The following is a 22768-nucleotide window of genomic DNA, read 5'->3' on the forward strand; positions in this document are numbered from 1 at the left end:
TTTTTTCAGATGTAACATTGCAATCATCCTACTGACAGACCTCATTGTGGACCATGGGGTCAAAGTGGAGTGGACTGCCTACCTGCACCTCCTGCTACATGCAGTTTTTATAGGTAAACCGCTTTCTGTTTGTGACGTTTTGAATGTCAAGATTTTCTTTTGGCCTGTTCAAGTCTTGTACATTAATATTATGATGGCTAACCATCTATGTAAATTCAAATATATATATAAGGAGTCGGTTGTCAAAGCTACATGATCTAATACCTCTTTGTCTTCCTTCAGGGTTTGATCACCAGCACCCAGAGGTTTATGAGCACTGCAAACGCCTGCTGCTTCACCTGCTCATTGTCCAAGGCACAAATAGCAGCGTTCAGTCCGTGGCTATGGTGCTCTTACGCAACAGAGACTACAATGATCCGAGGGTCCTGACCGTGAAGCCAGTAACTCCAGATTTAAACCTTACAGGTTAGTCCTCCTGTGGAGCTCAGAAATGTGAGACAAGATGGAAAATAAAGAATGTAAAAGGCAAAGTTAATATTGCACATATGTGGTAGTGCCAGACCCAATCACCAGGTGGCAGCAACAGTCCAGCTTCACAAAGACAACTGTCCCTATGACAGAATATCGCTGCTGATTCATTGTGAATTTTAACTACCAAGTTCCATTGATGAGACATGGTTAGAAAGTGACAAACAAAATAAAACTCTTGTAATCAGTTTAAAAGAGCTTTCAAAAACTGTTGGACCATCCCTTGAGTTGCCTGCAAAGCATGACATGCAGCTGAATGTGTGCAATGTGCGTTTCAATATTTCCTATAGGAGTCCAGGAGCTGTTACCAGACTGTCAGCCGTCTCCTATGACAGACTCGGGCCTCAGCTCAAGCTCCACGTCCTCCAGTATAAGCCTTGGAGCAGGGGGCGGTGCGTTGTCCCACCTCTCCCCCACACTTCTCAGTGAGGTAGACGTCACTGCTGAGCAGGATGAGAAGTCTAAAGCTCTCATTGAGTTCATTACATCAAGGTGAGAAGACTTTCATTCAGAAAAATATCACATTCAGGCTAGTCACAACTGGTGCTGCGTGTGGCAGACTTACTAACCCTGTTAATGTGTATTATCACACATGCTTAGTACATATCAGTATGAACCATTTAGATGTATTGGCACACTTGAACATTATTACTCATTCTGTACAATTTGCTTTCATGCCTCCAGCAGTGTCTGAAAGGACTGGGTATTTTTGCTTTGCATGGATTTGATTTTGGGGTTGGTGTCATATTGGCTTCTTTGCCTGGTGTGATAACACAGAATATATTAAGGTAATATAGTGGTAACCAGTCACATTCTCTGATGTGTCTTCTCTCTTGCCTTGTAGGAAGCGCGGTCCGCTCTGGAATCACGAGGATGTGTCGGCCAAGAACCCCAACATTAAGAGCGCTGACCAGCTGAGTGTTTTTGTCAGACATGTGGTGACTGTTTTCAAACATTGCCCGTCAGGTCTGTAGGAGTCATAGCTTCTCGTTGTCTAATTTTTGTGATTTCAGCTCACAGGTGTTTTGGCTGGATTAACTTCATTTACCTGTATGCATCTCTTTAGGTTTCCAACTGGAGTCATTGCTGAGTGAAGTATCTCTACGGACGGCTCTGTCTTGTTCTTCTCGCCACTACGCTGGTCGCTCATTCCAGATTTTCAGGGCGCTCAAACAACCTCTTACGCCTGCTACACTGTCTGACATTCTGTCTCGACTGGTTGAGACGGTCGGTGACCCAGGAGAGGAGGCTCAGGTCAGAACATTTAAACAAAAGAGTCTGCAGTATTCAAATATTTATCATGACAAGATACTTCCCACATGTTACTTTTCAGTTATCAACATCATTGTGTTCGTTCTTATGTTAGAAGTTAGCAAACATGGCGCAGCTCAGTACAAACAAAGATTTTGATTTATTGGAATAACAGGATTTAAGCTAAATATTTATTTTTAACACAGAATTAAATTAAAGTTCTTGTGAAATTGCTAGTGGATTGCTATTGTTTTCTTGTAAAAACATTTATGTTGGTTGCCATCTCCCCATAAAAGCTTAATCTTGCCCAATCAGATTGGTCAGCTCCAGTGGCCTGAGCAGGCCATGTAATGAGATGAAATGATAAAGTGAGATCCAAGTTTGGCAATGCAGATGGACACAGGGGCTGGGGTAGGGAGGGATGTGAAAATTCAAGAGAGCACTTTCATTGGACATGGAATTGGTATATGCCCCACACTACAGGATGAGTCATTGGTATTTTTTCCAGGAAGTTACAGAATGAGCCCTGTAGCTTTCTATATCAGATTAAAAATAGCTAAAACTGCATGCAATAGATTTAAAATATATTCTTACTGCTATCATTTTCTTATTAAGAATCTGACCTTTAGTGTTTTTTTTCTCCTTAGGGCTTTGTCATTGAGCTCCTGCTCACCCTGGAGTCAGGCATTGACACGCTGGCAGACACCCTCAAAAACTATGACCTCCTCACTGCCTTAGCACAGTAAGTCCTCTTACTGGTAGTCTTGTTATTTTCATAACAACTGTACTACAGATATACTACAAATGTTATGTACAAAATTATTTCTTTTATTTCCAGAACCTCCAGCCGTGACCACTTGTTGGGGCCTAAGTTTGCTGCCAACAGGAAAAGCACAGGCCAGCTCAACCTGAACAGTGGAGGTCTGTTCCATTACGTCCACGCTCGCAGCAACTCTCTTCGTGCCAGCCTTATGAGTGAAAGGAAAGCTGACAGACGTAGGAGCAACACCTTAGACATAGCGGACCGACTTGGTGGTAGCCACGGAAACCTTGCACGCACACGGAGCTTATCATCACTGGGCGGGGGAGGGAGTCCAGGCGGGGACAACATGCCTCCTGTGGACCCCTCAAATCTGATGGCCACTGTGTTCTGGATCGCCGCCTCGTTGCTGGAGTCGGACTACGAGTTTGAGTACCTGCTGGCACTGCGGCTACTCAACAAGCTGCTGGGCCAGCTGCCTCTGGACCGTGCAGACAGCAGAGAACGTCTGGAGAACGTCCAGGCGAAGCTCAAGTGGTACAACTTCCCTGGCCTGCTGCAGCTCTTCCTTAAGGGCTTCACCTCTGCTTCTACACAGGAGCTCACCATACACCTTCTCAGCAAGCTCATCAGTGTATCCAGACATACACTGGTTGACCCTTCACAAGTGGCAGGTACTGTACATGGATGCCAGTGCAGTTACTCAAACGCTTTCCCGCTCTTCGTTCTATTAAGTACATTTCTGTCTATATTTAAATTGGACTGCATATTACTTTATATGTTCACTTTGTTCTTGAACTTTGTCTGCAGGCTTTCCTTTGAACATCCTGTGCCTCCTACCACACCTTATCCAGCACTTTGACAGCCCCACTCCTTTCTGCAAGGAGACGGCTGATAAAATAGCCAAGGTGTGCGCAGACGAGAAGTCGGCCACGCTCTCCAACCTGGCCCACATGATGAGCCTGTACAGCACGCACAGCTACTCCCGCGACTGCACCAACTGGATCAACGTAGTATGCCGTTACCTCCACGATGCCTTTGCTGAGAGAACCTTGAACCTGGTCACCTACTTGGCTGAGGTATGTAAGGCTTTTACGTGCTTTTTTGGTCACTTCTGGTAAAGATCAATACTGACCATGAGTGTGTCCATCTTTCAGCTACTGGAGAAGGGCCTTCCCGGCATGCAGCAGTCCTTGTTGCAGATCATCTACAGTTTGCTGAGTCATATTGACCTGTCAGCAGCCCCTGTCAAACAGTTTAACCTTGAGATCATGAAGATCATTGGCAAATATGTTCAGGTGAGTGTTAAATGTTTAGTAATTATTCTTACTAGGTAAACAATTCACGTATTATGTATTTCTTATACATAATTGCATTATTTATAAATGTATACATTTTCTGCAAGCACCAGATACACGATCAAACCCAAGTCTCTGCAGTTGCTGGCAAGAATTTTATAAATGCACAACCCAAGTGGAGTTGTATATTGAACAATAGCTGTGTCTTTTTACTGGACACAGCCTCTTTGCATGTATATCCTGATGTGTATGAATGCTGGGATGATCTCTTCTATAAATAGAAGTAGTAGTAGTAGTTCAGGGTCAGAGATCTTTTTATGCAGCTAAAGCACTTTATGGAAGCCTCAGAACTCTATATGTTTCTCACTCACATCCGACAGCCAACCATTAATGCCTTGAGCAAATTCTCTGCTGGACTGTAGAAGTCATTGTGTTTGTGCGTTTACAGTATCCCAGTGTGCACTAGTGTTCGCTGAGAGCTGTATTTGTTTGGCCTCCTTTTTTAACCCCCCCCCCCCCCCCCCCCCATGTCATCGTAGGCCATGCGGAATACAAATGGCTTAAGAGGTTGAGTGCATAGCTGCTGTGGATAGTGGATGGTTTGGCTTTCTGTAGGAAAATAAGTCCTTTCACGTTCATAAATTCTTCACACCTACACAGCTTGATATGGAACAGTTGTGCCATTATGTTTCTGTTTGTTTTCCACAGAGCCCACACTGGAAAGAGGCCCAAAACATTCTCAAGTTGGTTGTGTCTCGTTCAGCCAGCCTTGTCGTTCCAGACGACGTGCAGCGCTCTTACAGTACAGAATCGTGCGGCTCTCCAGAAATTGCCTTCACCCGGATATTCAACAACTCCTCCAAAGAGCTGCCTGGCAAGACTCTGGACTTCCACTTTGACATCTCAGAGGTCAGCTACCTACCTGGTTTTTCCCATTTATATCCCAGTTCTCACCTTGTGTTTTATCGCTAACTGGCATTGTCTGACTCCATAGACACCAATCATAGGGCATAAATATGGCGATCAGCGTACTGCAGCAGGCCGGAACGGAAAGCCGCAAGTGATTGCTGTAACAAGGAGTACATCCTCTACATCCTCCGGCTCTAACTCTAATGGTCTGGTGCAAGTGAGCTGGAAGAGGCCTCAACTCTCTCAGGTACTTGCCCACACAGACACAAGAAATCTAACACTATGCACTAACTGATCAGAAGTTGTGGAGCAACTAGTTCAAGGTGAAGCTTCACTAGAAGCACCTGTGATCCATCTTTATGCTTATTGACCTTAAATCACCATCAGCTAGATTAGATATATTTACAGCAGCTTCATACCAGTATATCTGGATCTATGTTTTATGAAATACAGTGCATAGGTTTTAATACACATCCCTTTGTTGTGATATTGTCTTGATATCATTCGTCTCACTCACAAGGAATAAATTAAACATATTCATTTCTAAATCATCTACCAATCTCATGCTAATCCTGTGAAACTAGGGCTACAGTATATACCGTTGTATATTGCCCATATAGTATATAGAGTGCATTTAACACTAAATAGTTAAATAGTGATGTTTATTTATGTTTTATTGTATGTCCTGGTTTCTCATCTTGTCGTTCGTTCTTGTTACAGAGAAGAACCAGAGAGAGGCTGATGAATGTCCTATCTCTATGTGGTCCAGAATCTGGCATTCCCAAAAATCCATCTGTAAGACTCCTCTCCTACTCTAAGGCCTCAGACAAGGTCTCTGTAAAATCACTGAATGAATGAAACACTGCTGCTCTAACTAAATTGTCTTAATGATTTTGATTTATTCAAAATCGTTGACCTGCAGCATTTGAATTTTACTGACAACAGAGCCCTTTTCCTTCTTTTCTGTGCAGGTGGTCTTCTCTTCAAATGAGGACCTGGACTCTGCGGACCAGCAGACCAGCCTCATACCCACGGTGGAGGAGGTGGTCAGAGAGGAGGAGGTGCAGGGAGAAGATACGGGCAGTGAGCAGCAGTTTGGCGTCTTTAAGGACTTTGACTTCTTAGATGTGGAGCTGGAAGACGCTGAGGTGAGAATTTTCAGTCAAAGTGACGTATGAAAGATGTTAAATGTCTTATTATGAAAAGGCGACAAATTGATGCAAATGTTAAGGAGCTAATCGTGAGTAGAAAATGCTTCTCCGATTAATCATATTAAAAATAGACGATAATTTGACTGTGACTGACTGAAGTGCAGGGGTGCAAGTAGAGCTGCACTGCTCAGTTTAGCCACGCTTCATCTTGTCCATCTGCGTGACAGATTAACGGCATTAACATCTTGTTTGTCCAACTTGTGTCTTATTGGTCCTGAATTCTGTGGTAGAAGAAATATGTGTGTTTTATAACTGTCTGAAGTCTACTAACATTCGTATTCCTTCTCTTCTCTTGCCACAAGGAGTTGCAGGTAAGTCTGTGGGCCAGAAAGCTACGTAGGGATGTTGTTCTTTGCGGTGCCCTGGTGTCTCCCTGTGTTGTCATAAAACCAAAGTGCAGTAGTACTCTTTAATTTGAAATCATTGCTTCTGTGATTGTGAACCCTTTATTTTTTATTATTTTTTTCTTTGCATCATTTACCATCCCTAATTGAGAAGAAAAATCATCTCCCCCACTCATGCACATAGGTGTCTCTTATTCGCGTGTTCATGTTTGTTTCTTCCAAGTTATGGAATGCTGCGTTGGTCTTGTGCCTTGGTTGCTTTTTGTGTAATACACCTAGAATGCCAACATTTTGCACAGCGTGTCTCACTTCTGTTGACTCGGTTGTCCTGCAGGGGGAGAGCATGGACAACTTCAACTGGGGGGTGCGACGACGCTCCCTGGAGAGCATGGACAAAGGAGACACGCCGTCTTTGCAGGAGTGCCAGTACACGGGCAGCACGCCAAGCCTCAACCTCACCAACCACGAGGACACGGACGAATCGTCTGAGGAGGAGGTACTGAGCGCTAGCCAGATTCTCACCCGCTCCAGCCTTGTAAGTCTCACTCTAATCGGGGTCCCACACCCAACCCAACCCACCAAGCTCCTCACGCAGCCCGCTGGCATGGTGTGCGTGTGTGTGTGTGCGCTCGCATACTGAGCTGGACCTGCTGCCAGGGTGGACAGTGCGGGGCTACATGCTTGCTTCTTCGCTGGTGGTAGATGATCCCTTCCAACCTCAGCCCAGCCTCTCTACCTCTGATTGCTAGATTTATGCTTTTATCTAAAAAAAAAAAAATAAAAGATTATATTTGTACTATTGGTAAGTACAGTGTAGGAAAACTCATAGGTTCTTTTTATTATCTTATTAGACAGACATAGTACATTTTGTACATTTCCCTAAAAATAAGTAAATTATAAAATAGGCCAAGTGTTAAAATCCAACATGTTCCTTTGCATCTTTTATCAGTTTGGCTGCTTGCCTCTAACTCTTTGCTTTGCAATGCCAGTTATAAGGCTCTTCATTTTAAATGCTTTACCTCAGTCTAATAGGGATGTTTTCTTTCCCTCTTCTTCTGCCCTTCTTGATCTTTGTAGTGCACGGTGAGAGAATGAGCTTTTGCCTTTAGTGGACATTTCCCCCCAAAGTGTTTGTAGTCGAGTATTACAGTACACACTAGAATGAAATGAGCATGCAGCATTTATATGTGGTATCACCAGAATTTTGAATGATATAACCTGTTCATGAAATATAATTGCTATTGTTAACATGATCTTAGCATGAGCAGTTTTAAGGTGCAGAATCTATTGAACTAAAATGACTAAACATGCTCGGCTTGATACAGAAACACAAGTAATGAAATATTGTTCATTAGCAAAGTGTATACAGACTGTTGCATTAACAACTGTTTATATGTTTACTGTTTTAGTGCTGCTTAAACGTTTTTGCAACCTACAGGGTTTTCTGATTTTCCATATAAAATGACTCGGAACATCAGCAGATGTGAACACAGATCCTCAAAGTAGACAAAGAGAGCCCAATCATACACATGAAGCTAAAATGTTATACTTTGGCATTTGTTTATTGAGCAGGAAAATGAGCCAGTACTTCATATCTGTGAGTTGCAAAAGTAAGTGCTCTTCTAGGATTACAAGTTAATTTCACGGCCAGATTAGAGTCCATCTATTCAGAACAGATACCAGATAGTGAACAAATGGAGGGGATTTACACTGATCAGCCATAACATTATGATCACTGACAGGAGAAGTAAATAACATGACCATCTTGTGGCAATACAATGTCCTGCTGGGAAACCTTTGGACCTGGCATTCGTGTGGATCTTACTTAGACATGTACCAGGCACCCCCACCCCATAGCAATGACACTCCTTGACATCTCCTCCTCCAGACATCACAGGACACCCTCAGAAGGCCCATGTCCATTCTCTGATGAGTCACAACTGTTTTGGAGCCACTAGGGAGACCTACACAATATTAGGAAGGTGGTTGTGATGTTATGCCTGATCCGTGTATGTCAACTGTAACCCTTCAGTGGTCAAGCAAGAAAGATCATTCCAAATGCAAGATGCATAATAGTCTGAGAGGACGCAAAGGAATCCAATATAATTGACTGATGTTAATGCTCATGAGTCCACCGTCAGGAGAACAATGAACAACCGTGGTGTGCATGGCAGAGTGGCAAGGACAAAAGCACTGGATCATGCCTCAAGACAGCGACCCCAACCACACAAGTCATTCTACAAAAAAATGGTTAAAGAAGAACAAAATTAATGTTTTGGAACAGCTAAATCCTGAGTGTAATCCAATAGAAATCTTGTGGAAGGACTTGAAACAAACGGTTAATGTGAGGAAACCCACCGACATCTCAGAACTGTAGTGGTTCTGTACTGAGGAATGGGCTAAAATCTCCTCAAGCGTCTAAAGACGACTGATCGGCAGTTAGTGGAACGCTTTAGTGCCTGTTAACGCCTCACACAGGGATTGCACACTTACTTTTGCAACTCACAGATATGTACAAAAGATATGAATATGTCTTTCAAGATCAAGTGATCAGTCGCTTCTAAACTAATCATCAAACTGATCTAATAACATATGAAGCCTAGCACATCATTATTTAAGAGTGCTATAGTATAGTAAGGTCTTACGCAGCTTGTAGTGCTCAGTGTTCAGTAAATGTCACACTTGGTATAATAACCTCTGGAAAGGTTTCTAAAAACATTTTTTTGTCTCTTGGTAAAAGTTTGCAACAAACTAAATGACGTACAAAACCGTCTGTATTGTGTTTATATTTGCCTCAACCAGAACCAACCTGTTATGTTTTTCTTCTCCAGCTCAACAGTGACTCTGCCACAGATGACACTGCATCCAACCACGTCGACTCTTTGCAGCAGTCTCAGGAATCGTCCAGTAGTGCCATGACTGAAGAGGCAACTGTCCTGCCCTCTCTGCCCTCTCTGCCCTCCCTCCCCCGACTGGATAGTCCCATTTTGGAGAGGGCCCACTCAGACAGCACCAGCAGCCAGCTGCCTGAGGTGCGATCAATCGGGCGCAGCAATAAACTGTGGTGCTCGGGTGCTTTTTAGCTTTCCTTTTTCTTTCTCTTGCACTTTTATCTGCTTTTGCTGTACTTCTTGGCTTGGCTGTCATTACGACAGGTGGTCAGCTACCTTCAGGGAGTTTCGGATGGGGTAAAAGTGCTGGTTCTGTGACTGTCTGCCTGCTGCCGGGTTAAGACACTGTGATCTGTCTTCGCTGCTTCTGACTCCTCCTGCGACTGCTTGCTTTTGTTGCCTTGCTCTGGGTGTGGGTGCCGAAGGCTAGCTCTGTAGCTCTTGCTTCCTCAATAGTGGTGTGGCTTGATTGTGCGATTTGGGGGGAGATGGAAAAAAAAAATAAGCTCACCTCAGGTCAGCTGTTACTGCTCACCTCCAATAACACAGCAACTGACCATTCCAACTAAATCCTCCACTTAAAAACTTGTGAAAGGGACACCAGCTCCTTTATCTTCGGCAGACGCATGTGTGAGTATGAGTCCTTTACAAGTGGTGTGTTACCTTTAAACGTGCAGTAAACCAGTGATGCTCTTTCCAATTAAACCCCTTCAAGATGCTACCATATTAACATGCCATAGCCTTCCCTGTGCTATCTACTGCTACTGACATTTATCACTCATACTAACAATGGTGAGTACATTAATGTCCTGATTGACATTTGCTTGTATAGTGTGGCGATACAATTTACTGGCATTTACCTTTGAATATAGAAACATGCCATAAGAATAGCCTCAGCTCATAAATATTTTACAAAGTGTATCTGTATATGTGCAAATTGTCTTTCCAGCAGGCGCTCCCTCCTTCCCCTCTGTGACGCACAAAACTGAATGTAACTTTCTAGGAACTCGATGTAGCCAGTGGTTTCAATATCATCCCAAGGACATCTCCTCCATCACAGCTCCAGCTCTTAGTGTAATGAGCCCCAGATAAAACCATCAATACTCTTACTCATTCCCTCCAGGATGGCCACGACCACTTCTAAAAGCTTTCCGTAATATAGCTTCTGTCTCTGATGTACTGGCTGACTGCCACACTCAGTTTTTCTAATGCATTAGACTTTTAAATAAAAAAATAAAAAAAAAGAAGAAGACGACGGAAAAAAAACAAACAAGTCCTCTTAATTAGAACCTTCTGTGCCATCTTTACATTTGATACAGAGACATTGCAGTGCCCCATTTGTGCTTTGCATCTACTTAGTTACTGTGCGTAACAAATTTATAGCTCTACAGATGTCTGACTCGGACACTAGTTGTTTTTGTGCTAAGGTGTAATATAAATACATTTGGTTTTAGTTTGGTTTGAAATCGCAGCCTCGCTTGATGTGTGGCCATGTGATTTATAACCGCTGTTTGTTCAATTTGTTATGTGGCCAGTGCGGTCCGTCTTTCATGCATTGTTATGCAGAGTCACTCATAATAAATCAGTCATCATACAGATGCACGTGCGTCACTGCAGATGCGTCTCATTCATCTGCTGTCCCCAGCCCGCTGGCTCTCTCGCTCCCCGGCGGTTCACCGCGACGTTGACGTTTTATTAGTGGCGAGGTCAAGTTTTAAAAGGCATTTCTGTGATAGATTGATATTGGCTCCTGTTTATTGATTCTTTTTCTTTTTCTTTAATTTCTCACGAGAGGCGTTAGCTTGTAGAGTGACACCCAGAGCAATCTCAGAGGAAGTGGACGTCGTAGAAAGTGCTGACTGAAGTCCACCCTGTGTAATTGAAACTAATATGTGCTCTTAAGTAAGGGTTATAGCAGTCTTAATTCAGGTTATAAAAGGTTCAGCAGCTGGGTAGAGGTTCAGCAGTTGTATCTGTGTTCTTGAATTGATATTAAGGACAGATATTTTTAATGTACACAATGTGGTGTTTTTGTATGAAATCACCTGCCAATCTGCACCTGAGCGCCCCCCTCTGGCTTTGTGTTACAGGATGCTGTTAGCATGACGGCGGGTGACGAGCTGAGCAGCAGTGTGAGCGAGGACACGGGGTTTTGCAGCGCCCCCCCTCTGCCCTCTGACCCACCAGAACTGTGCGACCCCTCTGACTCGCAGGATCCACCCGATGCTCAGGAGACACAGGACCCTCATGAGGACCTGGATCCGGCCCCCCCTCCTCCGCCGGCCATAGACACACCGCCGGGGTCTCTTTGTGAGGAAGAATCCCAAACAGTGCTGCCTCTGTGTCTGCCCATGCCACCAGACACAAAGCCAGATCCAGACCCCGATCCAGACAGCATCTGTGGATCCATGTGGGAAGAGGATGTGACACAGGCCTTGAAGGAGCTGGATGAGCGCTGTGAGGAGGAGGAGGCAGACTTCTCTGGCATGTCCAGGTCAGAAAGTCAGAATTTTTCTTTGGATCAAGACTATGCAAGAAAAAAAGAAAAAAAGTATTTTGATCAGAGAAAATCAAAGATTCATTCCACGTTATGCAATAGCCGACAATATTGTTGATTTGTGTAAATCAAGTGAAATGTGGACATGCCAAAAACAAATCCAGCTTGCATTTCTGATTTTATTTTTACATCTTGTGTTCTGTCCAAGGTAAGAATGATTAGAATGGGGAGTAGTTGAAACCGTTTTCATGTGTTTTATGCCACACAAACCAAAGCTAGATGCTCTGGGAGTATTGGTAATTTTACAAGAGTTATTTTGTTAATCCAGTTTACTTGTACACAAAAACTGTTAAGATCTCTTAACATACTAGAGGTGCTAGAACAGCATTTATAGGGATAAAAACAAAAATAAGCACACAATTCCAGAAGATTGGGCATCAGATAAACAAATAGTTGTACTAAATCACACACCAATGGCAACATATTTTGAGGGTGAACAGGTTGTTTACACTGTGCTCTAGTAAGAAGATTACAAGATGAAATTCATCAAGATCTGTCCGTTCAGCTGATTGATTCATTGACTGGTTGTTGGTTGATTGATTAACTGATGACATAGTAGCATGATGAATTGTCTGCAAATGGAAAACCGTGTTTCCATGTTGTTACTGCTTCTGCTAATGCAATTTGGGGAGACGCTGACTGGAACTGTTCATTTGAGAATACAGTGTCTACTCTCCTACGTTGCAGTAGAACTTACATTTGTTGATTCTAAAGGAAACGAAAAACTTGCATATTATCCTCATAATTTTTCTTGTGATAAAAAGTCATATTAATTGTTGGAGACTTGTTTAGGTTTGTCTATTTATGAAGCTATGGATTACAATATGTAGCTAGTCCAGCTTCTATGAGATCACACTTTTGCGATGGCATGATGGGTAATTTTTTTCTTGGCATGGCTTCCTGGAACTGTGAAGGTGGGCCAGCCTGGCTCCAGTCCACATCTAGACATTCTCCCTTCAAGGTGGGCCAATTCTGGCTGGAGGACGGCTAAAGTCTGAGACTTAAACTACACTGAGGCAATGTGATGAAGCACTGCTGAACAGATACAGTTGCTCACTTAGCCTCTTACTAGCACGTATCACTGTACTCAAAGTCTTGCACTCTGCTGAGGCACGCACAAGTGATAAGCAAGTGTGTGAGTGGCTTGGACTGATAGCCAACAGCAGAACCCCAAACAAGTTCAGTGTGTGTGTCTGTGCATGAGGATTTATCTGAGAGGCTGAGAGCGAGATCAAAACAACTCAGCAACATCCTGCCACTGTGAGGCTGGGAGCTGGCTCTCGTAGCATGAGTGTGTGTGTAGTTGCCTACTTGTACAGAGCTCTCTGCAGTCCTGTGTGGGATGAGAGTGCAGTGCGCTAGTGCTGTTAGCAGTTGCAGCACAGACGTGCTGCAGACGAGGGGAGAGAGTAAAGGGAAGAGAAGCGATTGTTGGGGTGAGGATGAGGACAGAGACGGTCTCAGCTGCATCGCTTGGCAGCGCAGGCTTTAGATACTTATATTCTATCTGCTTCTTCAGGCTGTTTGGTCCTACCGGCCTGTGAGTATATGTGTGCATGTTTGTGCGTGTGAGAGAGAGATGTTTACAAGATGCTAAAATGCTAATAGCTCATATGTTATTGTGAGAGCACTGCAGTGGATTAGTTCTCCAAATACTGCACCAGAATTTTCCGTGCGGAGGCAGAGACTCAGCAATGTGAGGTTGTTTACTTGCAGCGAGTGACGATGAGTGCGTGTGTGTTTACATTCGTCCTTCGGTGGAGACCGAGGGGAGTGCAGAACATGTCGGATTGTAGCTTATTGGCCCCTGTGTGTGTTTTCAGTCAAGATGAAGGTGACGCAGACGGCTTCCCAGAGATTCAGGCCTCTCCGCCCCCTTCGCCCTTCCTCTCTGCCATCCTGGCAGCATTCCAGCCTGTTGCCTATGACAATGAGGAAGATGCCTGGCGTTGCCATGTCAACCAGATGTTGTCAGACACAGATGGGTCCTCTGCTGTTTACACATTCCACGTGTTCTCCAGACTGTTTCAGGTAAATGCGCATTTTCATTATTTTGGTTGGCAGGACCGGACCGTGTGTGTGTTGCATCGACAGCACTGTTCACCTGTCACCATTCCCAGCAAAACAGCTTTTAATTTTAGTTTTTCCTCATCCTTTCATAGAGTATTCAGAGGAAGTTTGGCTCCATTACACATTCATCTGTTCGCTTTCTCGGGGAAAGGCTCCAACGGATGGGTAATCAGTTCCTCAGCTCCCTGGAGGTCATGACGTCTCGCTCTCAGTGTCCCACTGTGCTGCTGGATGCAGAGACGGTGAGGCTGTTCTGCATGGTTGTCTACAGTAATTTAATAACTCATAAAGCTAGAATGCAATAATGCTACTACAGTAAAGTATTTCAGTCATTTTCTAAAAAAGAAAAAAAGAAATAAAGAAAGAGATAGTGCTGCATGTTATGCATTTTCCCCAGTGTATATGTGTGTCCTGTTGTAGATATCTTTGTGTCATGTACTGTGTATGTATTGAGTGTCGTTGTGGCTTAATGTATGTGGTGTCCTGTCTTGCTGTTGTAGCTGGTCTCTTGTGGACTATTGGAGACTCTGAAGTTTAGTGTGCTGGAGTTGCAGGAACACCTGGACACCTACAACGCCAAGAAAGAAGCAGCAGAGCAGGTAAGTCCCCTCATCTCTTTCACCACATTCACCATGTCTGCTTCCACCTTTTTTATTTTTTAGTTTTCCGTCAGGACACGTTGTCTCCCATCTTTTGATGATTTGATGGTTTTCAAGACTGCCACAGCTGCGTTTTCAGTTGCTGTGTCAGGATGTGTGTGTGTGTGTGGATTAGAACAAGAGAGATGAGTTTATGAAATATAAGTAAAGCACCTTTTATCTGTGTGCGATTACCGCACAGAAGGCAAGGAGAACATGAAGGCAAATAGCTGATAAAGAGAAGCCCAGTCTGTCTCATCAGCAGACGTTGAATCAGTGTTGGGTATGAGCAGATTTAGCTGCCGTTAGTGCCTGCATCACTAGTGACAACCCCTGCTGAAGGGATAAAAATAACTCGCAGCACTCCTAAATCAGTTATAAAGGGCCAGGCGGGAGAAGCCGTGGGGTGGGGGCAGGATAAGAGAGGGGCGGGGTGGAGAGAAAAGAGATGAGATTGCAGAGGGTTCTGGGATGCAGGGGCGCTAATTGAATGAGACGGCTATGTTCCCTGGAGGGCCAGATACTATCCCGTCCTCTGGAACAGGCCTTCTTTAATTCGCTAAGTACAACACTCTTATTAAATCTCCTCCCTGATCAGCCGTTATTATATACACACACACACACGAATGTAGATGCATACATCCATGAGGGGATAAAAAAAAAAAAAAGCTGTTATGCTTCTGTTACCAAGCTTCCTCTCCTTCCCCTGAGCCATGTTTTTTTATTTTCCTCCCCTGTGGTTTATGTCCTGCAGTGGCTGGAGAACTGCAGGAAAACATTTGGGGACAAAGACAGCAACCAGAGACCCAATACTCATGCACAGGTAGGAATGAATGCTCGCTATCTTGATAACTGCTGTCGTTGTTTAGGTGATCAGAATCGCTGCAGCTGAATGGAAACAACTCAGATTTAACAGCATGTGTTTGTTTTGTTTTTGTTGCTACGTGTATGCCTTTATTACAATACGTTGCATGATATGTCTTCTACTTTGGGGCAATAATCTGAAAAAAGGTATTTTTTTTCTTTACATTAATTCATGGGAATATTGTCTGATTTACATAGATGGTCAAATTGCTTCCCTTGTTGCTAACCGTATTTAGTTTAAGAGCCTCAGTCTTGGGACAACGACCTCACCAGCTTTCCTTGCTTCAAGTCTCCTCCTGCTCAAAAACACGTTGTCCTGCTCCAGCAGTACACCAATGTGGGCCCGTCTGATTGTCGCTTTCCTGGTTGCATAGCTAATCAGCTGCATCGTCTTAAACAGCATGCAAATGTCACTTGGGCTTGTTTGGATGCTGGTGCGGTCTTTACTCCTCAGTACCACTAACAGCACACTGTCTGCCCACGACCCGACATGTAGCCTCTCGTTCCCTTGCCAGCGCTCAGCTTGCCAGCGGCTGTCAATCAAACACAGACACTAGAGAAAAGGACAATTCTCCAGGAAGCATTTTGACCAGATCTGAGACCAGTTAGAGAGTCTGAAACTGCTTGCAGTCATTCCCCGGTACGATTTGTTTGCAGTGAAAACAACTATTTATAAGTTTATCATATGACCAATGTGTCTTCTCAGCATATAGATGCTCAATTAAACCCAAACATGCTGCTTGTATACAGAGCACTGGTGTATCAACCACAGAACGGCGATATAAGCCAGTGCCCATCCTCACTCCCGATTCTAAATATTCAGTTAGATTATTTCCTGAAATATAAATTTTCCTCTAAAATTATGACCAATCATAAAACTGTTAGCTAACACCTAGTATTGAGGGCGTGTCAGAACCTTTTCTCGATTGCTTTGTTTCCTTTTACCCTTAATTGACATTCAGATTGATCTATTGAAAACCTGTAATAACAAAGTCTAGAAGAAACATGGAGGTTAAACAGCCAATGTTAGCAACCATTGCCACATGTTGGAAAAAATTGTCTTTTATCCAGTTTCATTGTTTGGTTATTGCCTTCACTGTACCCACACATTTCTGAAGAAAACACGTTTATGAATGATTACTCCTCACTTCTTTAATTGTTATGAATCGGAAGGCTAACTACTTAGCTCACTGAGTTTTGCAGCAGCTTGCAAGTTGGACTGTGCATATGTAGGGAGATCAGCCAACAAATGATCTGTGAACACGAACCAAACCGAGGTTAAATGCAACCTTGTTGCAATATTGTTCCAATTACTCCCTGAATCAGAACGAAATAAAGGTGAGAAAGCACCCTGAGTTTCTGTTACCATGCTCCGATCTGTGGACTCTCAGAGCTTCCCTCTGTACTTCACACTCACACATACAGTATGTCTTAGTTTAAAAATTATGTTTTTGTTTGAATCCCAGGCCAATGATTCCTGGTCTTTAGATTAGAATAGAAAGTCTTTATTGTTCCAGTTTGGTCAAATTGATTTGTAACAGCAGTCGACAACCAAATTCATACCATAAAACAGTACAGTACAATACAAAGAAACATGGATATAGATAATTAATGTCATCAGGTGAGTTATCATGGATATATATGTAGCCTACAGCGCAAGGACATGCCCTAAGCTTATTTAGAAACCCTACAGCCGAAGGTACAAGTGATATCTGAGATATCTGTTTGATTCGACCCTCTTAGGGAAGGTATACCTCAGCATACAGAGGGTGATGTGGGTCGGCTGAGATGACCTTTGCCCTCCGAATGGCTCTTGCTTGTTAAACGTTGTCAAGCTGCTCTGTAAGCTAATGCCAGTGATTTGTTTTGGCAAAGTTTGACAATAGTCCCCAGATGATTTTTATTAGTGGTCCTAAGGTTCCCATACCAGGAAATCACTGCAAAAGTTAGGGTTGACTCAATAAAGGATAAATAAAACATTTTTTAAAAGTGATCTGTCAATATTAACATCCCTCAGCTTCCTTGAAAAGAACAGTCTCTGGTTGGCTTTTTAGCAGATATAGTCCGTGTTGGCCTCAAAAGTCAGTTTGTCATCCAAGATGGTGCCTAGATACTCGTACTGCCTTGCAATCTCCACGGCTCTTTTACTGCTCTCCTTCCTCTCTGCGTAGCCTCTACTGTACCACATTATTTCTGCCCCTCATCGTACATGCTGGTATTCAGCTTTTCAGAGTAAAGGTTTCTGCCACTGTTGAAGTGAGCTCACGCTTGTTTCGACACTGAGCCCGCCCCGACCTGTGTGAGGGGAAGATGATAAACCACCGCTCCTTGCCTGTCAGGTCACTGTGTCTCAGCTGTCATGTTAAAGCTCACTAATTCTTGGTCTTTCTCTCCTTCTGTTTTGTTTGTTGTTGTTTGTGTGTGTGTGTGTGCGTGTGTGACCTGCTCACCTTCTTGCTTAGCAAATGGAGAATCTAGCAGTAAGTGGTTCTCATATTATGGACTTTAATAATGATGACATCCGGACAAACCACTGACCATCTCATCTCTCTGTGCATACCCCCGGTGACAGCTGCAGACCGTGCTCTGCCACCAACACCCCCACCCACTTTTATTTCTCTGTTTCTGCCTTGATTGGTCATGTAACCCAGCTCATCTCCCTCATCCACCCAGTAATGTGCCGCGCTAGCCTGAATTGCAAGATATGCTTTTTCCTCTCTGTTGGCTGGATAATCTCAACCTGTTTGTTTTGCACACTGATCCTGTCTGCAGATAGGTGAAGTTATCGATAATAGAGTTACTGTTGATTTCAGAGGGGGCTACTACATTATCAGTAAGAGGATGAGTGGAGAGTTTCAGCTTTAGATCCATCCTGCATGCCCATTTTTTGCATTCCCGTATCTGTTCAAATCATCATTTTGTTTTCCTCCCGTGTTTTCCTGGATTAGGGTCTTAACCTGTAAATTCTTCTTTGGATCATTCATTCTGGCGGCCGTACACGTCTCAATGACCTGTAGGGGGCATCACACGAGATGGTGATGGATAGTTTTCTAATTGAGACCTCATGACTAATTCTAGCGGTAGTAGATTCACCTCTTGCTCTATGGCCCAAGCCAGACGGCACTTCGCACTAGCCCGCGTTAACCCTTTCATCCATCCCCCCCGTCTCTAACCCAGGACACCCATCTGTCTAATCATACGATCATCAGAGTCATTTCACTGCGGGTCGGACCATTAATGCTGTCATGTGACTCTTATTTATGCTTCTGTGTCCTCAGGAGCTGGAGTTATGCCGGAGGCTCTATAAGTTGCACTTTCAGCTGCTGCTGCTGTTTCAGGCCTACTGTAAGCTCATCAGCAGGGTGGACACCATCAAGAGAGAGGCAGAGGTGAGTGTGCGACGGCTTCAAGAACACTGGTCGTCCAGGTTTCTCGTGTACATTCAAATCCTGAATTCATTTTACATGTAGCTTATGTTAGCAGTAGAAAGACTCTGTGGCAGCTCACATACGCCTCATCTTATCTCATTTTGTTGGAAAAACCAGAACAGACAAATTAACTGTTGCCTGGAAGTTCAGGTTTTGGTCAGGTATTTCCATTTAACCACAGGTTGGATAAATAGTCGCTGCTAAATCTGTATTGCAGTCGATCCGGGCTGCACCTTGATGGAGCTTTAATTGGATCAGGCTGCGTAATGAAATTAAATCACTGGATGGATGGAGTCAGCTAGTCCAGCTAATGTTCATTCCCGGTTCATTTTGCCGACCTCCTGAGTATATACCTCAAATGCTTGCTTGTGTTATTGTCTAGTAACCTAATGTTTTCGTGTCTTTGTTTCTAAGGTGACCAACATGTCCGAGGAACTCACCATCCTAGAGAGCTGCCTGAAGGAGGCGGAAACGGGAAATGATGGTCAGGAGGATGTGTGCATGTCGGACAACGCCCAGACCAACACGGAGACGGCCATCCAGTCTCTGATTGAGACTCTCAGAGCCAGAGACTTCAGCTCTGCCCTCACACAGGTCAAAATCTTTAGGTAAGAAACAAGGCAGTGGCTTTTTGTGCTAATATGACAAGACATTAAAACACAATTTAATAAGTGAGGAGTAATCATTTATAAGGCAGCTGCTTAAATTTGCTTGGTCTGGTTTGAAAGTTTACATTTCAGCTGACCATAAAAACTACCACGTTGCCTTGTAGTGAAATTTGATTGACTTGGCAGACCAGAAAACAAAATTGTAGGCAGGGAAGTTAATCTGGGCACCAGGCTAATGAAGAGCAACAACACTGCAAAACTACATACGGCCCGACATCAGCAAACAAATTTCGTTTGACTTCGTGACTATTAGGGAAGTGTTTACAAGCAGAAGCAGCGATCTAACTAATGCATACATTAACACACAAGATACAGATACAAAACAAACCCCCTGGTGTACACACAAACAACAGAAACAAGATTTTATTGTACTCACCCCCCCAACCTTCCTCTTATCTCCAGGTCTTTGTGGCCCAATGACATCTTTGGCAACGAGACAGATAATGCAGTCCAGACCCTTCTGCACATCTACTTCCGCCACCAGACGCTGGGCCAGACGGGCTGCTTGGCGGTGGTGGGCCCCAGCAGGGACCTGTCTCAGGCTAGCACCCGCCTCATGGAGCTCAACCTGCAGATCCGCGAGGCTCTGAGTCAGGCACAGGTCTACCAGCCCCACACCACCATAGTCAGCACTGGACTGTGAGCCTGTGGTACCGCCGGCCAGACTAGACTGGACAAAAACTACCCCCCCTCCTCTACACAGACCTCACCTCAGCTGTAGAGAGAGGGTCGACAGTGAGGGGGAGGAGGACAAGAGAGACTCCACCTATAAAGGGCTAAAGGATGCGTGGGAATAACTGTGACTCTTAATATATATTATTACATGTATGAATGCTTAAAGCTAATATCTTTCCCCAGACTAAGCCAACTTGCAAAATTCAGCTGCAATAAGTCATGTGGAGGTGTGCCTGGAAGAGAGAAAGAGAGGCCGCAATGGGAGGATACGTTTTTTTTTTTGGTTTTTGTTGTTTTTTTTTTTTTGGTTTTTGCTGGATCTGACGTGAACGGCCTGTCGGGCCGAGCAGTGGTCTCCACGCAGGCCCCGGGCTGGGAGATGATGTTGAAGCATGAAAGACGGTCCAGAGGAGGCGTCGTATGCTTGAGGACAAACCGTCAAGATTCACGAGCAAACTCAGAAAAATCTTGTTTAAAAAAAAAAAAAAAAAGAAAAAAAAAATCCAAACGCATGCTTGAAAGAGAAAAAGCACTGCAAGAATATTTTTTTGAGAAATGTATTTTTTATTAGAGCTAACATCCTAGGTTGTAAATGTTAGGATATTTAACATGTAATGTAACCCTGCGGGAAAACGTTTGCCTTCAGGGAGTGTAAAAAGAGAAATATATCTGTTTATTGATCTGCTCTGAGAGGAGAGTCCCCTTCAACAGGTCTTCACGCAAAACTCACTCTTTAACCAAATAAGTAGATGCCTTTAGAGACTCTTGACTGTGTGATATATATTGGATTTTCTGGTATACGCTCACACACAAATGCATATAATTGCACACAGGTGCAGACTGGCTACAGCTCATTATGGAAACATAACTTATTTTACTCTGTATATATTTTAGAAAATGTATAGTGTAAAACCAGTATTTTTCCCTTGTACTTTTGTGTAATGCACTGTTCATCCGAATAGGATGTATGTATAAAGCTAATGTGATGAGAGAAAGCCAGGACCAGATCTGAGTCATTGACGATCTGCTCCACCTTTTGTCATCCAGTCACACAAACTTCAACATTTCCCAAAGGCTGCCTTGGTTGTGGGTTGTGGTCTCAGAGCTTACTTGGGATTAGCCGTTTGTGACAGCGATGGCATGGGAGATCAAAAGTAGCCTCCATCTCCTGGTGGTCTGCACCAATCCAGCCAAACCCTGTATGTATGCATTCCTTCTCTCCACTGTGACCTTTTTGTTAGCTTGGCGCCCCAGCGTAGGCTCTGCTTCACGCCTTACGATGCGGAGACTTGTCCACGTGGGCTGATCACTTCGCAAAGCAGCGCTCACCCTCCGCCGCATTTTGATCCCTTTTTCTGAGGGGAAGCCTCGCTGTGCTTTCAGAATGACCCTACTCGCTGCTGTGACTGCAGGACATGAACCGTTATCTGAATGCTTTTTGAAAAGCTTGTCGTGGCACATTGTAACAGTCACTGTACTCATTCCTCAGAGAGCTTTCCCCCTCCTCCTGCTTGTCTGGTACATTTGAATGCTGTTCTTAATTATTTAATGAATATATTATTTACCTGGAAGATGTTTTAATGTAGAGCTGCATTATACATTTTTTTTTCCTTGTTCACTCACATACCAGCCTTCTCTCTGAATAAAAACCTTATCATACAGAACAAGCTCTGTCTGACCTTTTTCATTGTGGTAACATGAAGTGTTTTCATATTGCAGGTTTACGAACCCAGAGCTGACAAATGTTAGTCTGTACAAACACTGAAATGTAAGATCTGGATGGAAAGCATTAATATTTAGACCAGCATATCTAGAAGTGTGAAAAACTCCAGTTGCCTTTTATACATTTGGACAAACCATGACCTGGATGACCGAGAACCTTCATACATTTACACCAGCAGTCAATCAATTAGCAATTCTTAGTCCACATCTGCTACAGAGTACAGTGCCAATATATACCAATCAGAACATTATGACCAGTCTAATATTTTGTACCTCCCCTTTTTGACACATCCAAAACAACACTGACCTGTGACAGTCCATTAAACCACCAGCCCATGTTGTTAGCAGATCCTTTTAGTCCTGCGAGTTCCCTTCATGGACTAGACTTCTTTGTCCACCACAGATGCTCAGTTACACTTTGATCTGTGGAATTTTGAAGCCAAGTAAACACCCTGAACTCATGTGCCTTGACCATTCCCGATTTATTTTTGACAGGGTGCATTACTCTGCTGACAGGAGACCACCACATCAGGGAATAAAGTTCAAGAAAAGGTGTACAAGGTAGGTGTCAAACATTCACATGAATAGCAGGATACAAGGTCTCCTAGTAGAACAAACATCACACTGCCTCTGCTGGCTTGCTTTCCTGCAAAATGTGATTCATCAGACTAGGACATAATCTGTTCCTCTGTGGTCCAGTTCTGATGCTCATGAGCCGTTAACACAGGTATTCATCAGTACCAACTGGTCTGCAGCACTATAGAGCCAGTTGAGCTGCAGCAGCTCATTTGTTGGATTGGACCACGCTGTTCAGCCTTCACTCACCATGTGCATCAATGAAGCCTGGTCTTCCATGACTCCGGTTCACCACTTTAGTGGTGCTGACCAGTGCAGCCCATTTACACTCCTTCGTTGCTTATCAGTTCTTTGAGTGAAATAATGACTCTTACAGAA

At 43.8% G+C, this 22768-nt stretch overlaps 1 protein-coding gene across 6 annotated transcripts in view; it reads left to right on the forward strand.

Annotated features, from left to right (window-relative positions):
* Nucleotides 1-21774, forward strand: part of fryl (furry homolog, like) — a 53712-nt gene extending 31938 nt beyond the window's left edge. For 3 of the 6 annotated variants that reach the window (XM_084548426.1, XM_084548428.1, XM_084548430.1), the window contains 23 exons: nt 10-113; nt 283-465; nt 819-1020; nt 1373-1494; nt 1595-1782; nt 2427-2521; nt 2618-3213; nt 3350-3618; nt 3697-3837; nt 4546-4746; nt 4832-4993; nt 5467-5541; nt 5718-5894; nt 6636-6836; nt 9133-9333; nt 11283-11686; nt 13573-13780; nt 13912-14061; nt 14320-14418; nt 15212-15280; nt 18600-18710; nt 19164-19357; nt 19820-21774. In XM_084548426.1, coding sequence (XP_084404552.1) covers nt 10-113; nt 283-465; nt 819-1020; nt 1373-1494; nt 1595-1782; nt 2427-2521; nt 2618-3213; nt 3350-3618; nt 3697-3837; nt 4546-4746; nt 4832-4993; nt 5467-5541; nt 5718-5894; nt 6636-6836; nt 9133-9333; nt 11283-11686; nt 13573-13780; nt 13912-14061; nt 14320-14418; nt 15212-15280; nt 18600-18710; nt 19164-19357; nt 19820-20060 — 4393 coding nt within the window. In that variant the 3' untranslated portion in view covers nt 20061-21774. Of the gene's footprint in view, nt 1-9; nt 114-282; nt 466-818; nt 1021-1372; nt 1495-1594; nt 1783-2426; nt 2522-2617; nt 3214-3349; nt 3619-3696; nt 3838-4545; nt 4747-4831; nt 4994-5466; nt 5578-5717; nt 5895-6635; nt 6837-9132; nt 9334-11282; nt 11687-13572; nt 13781-13911; nt 14062-14319; nt 14419-15211; nt 15281-18599; nt 18711-19163; nt 19358-19819 lie in introns of all 6 variants that reach the window. The other 3 variants (XM_084548425.1, XM_084548429.1, XM_084548427.1) reach the window with 2 other exon arrangements.
* The last annotated feature ends 994 nt before the right edge of the window (nt 21775-22768 follow it).

Source organism: Chelon labrosus, assembly GCF_963514085.1.
Source record: "Chelon labrosus genome assembly, chromosome: 7".
In the NCBI taxonomy this organism is placed as follows: domain Eukaryota; kingdom Metazoa; phylum Chordata; class Actinopteri; order Mugiliformes; family Mugilidae; genus Chelon; species Chelon labrosus.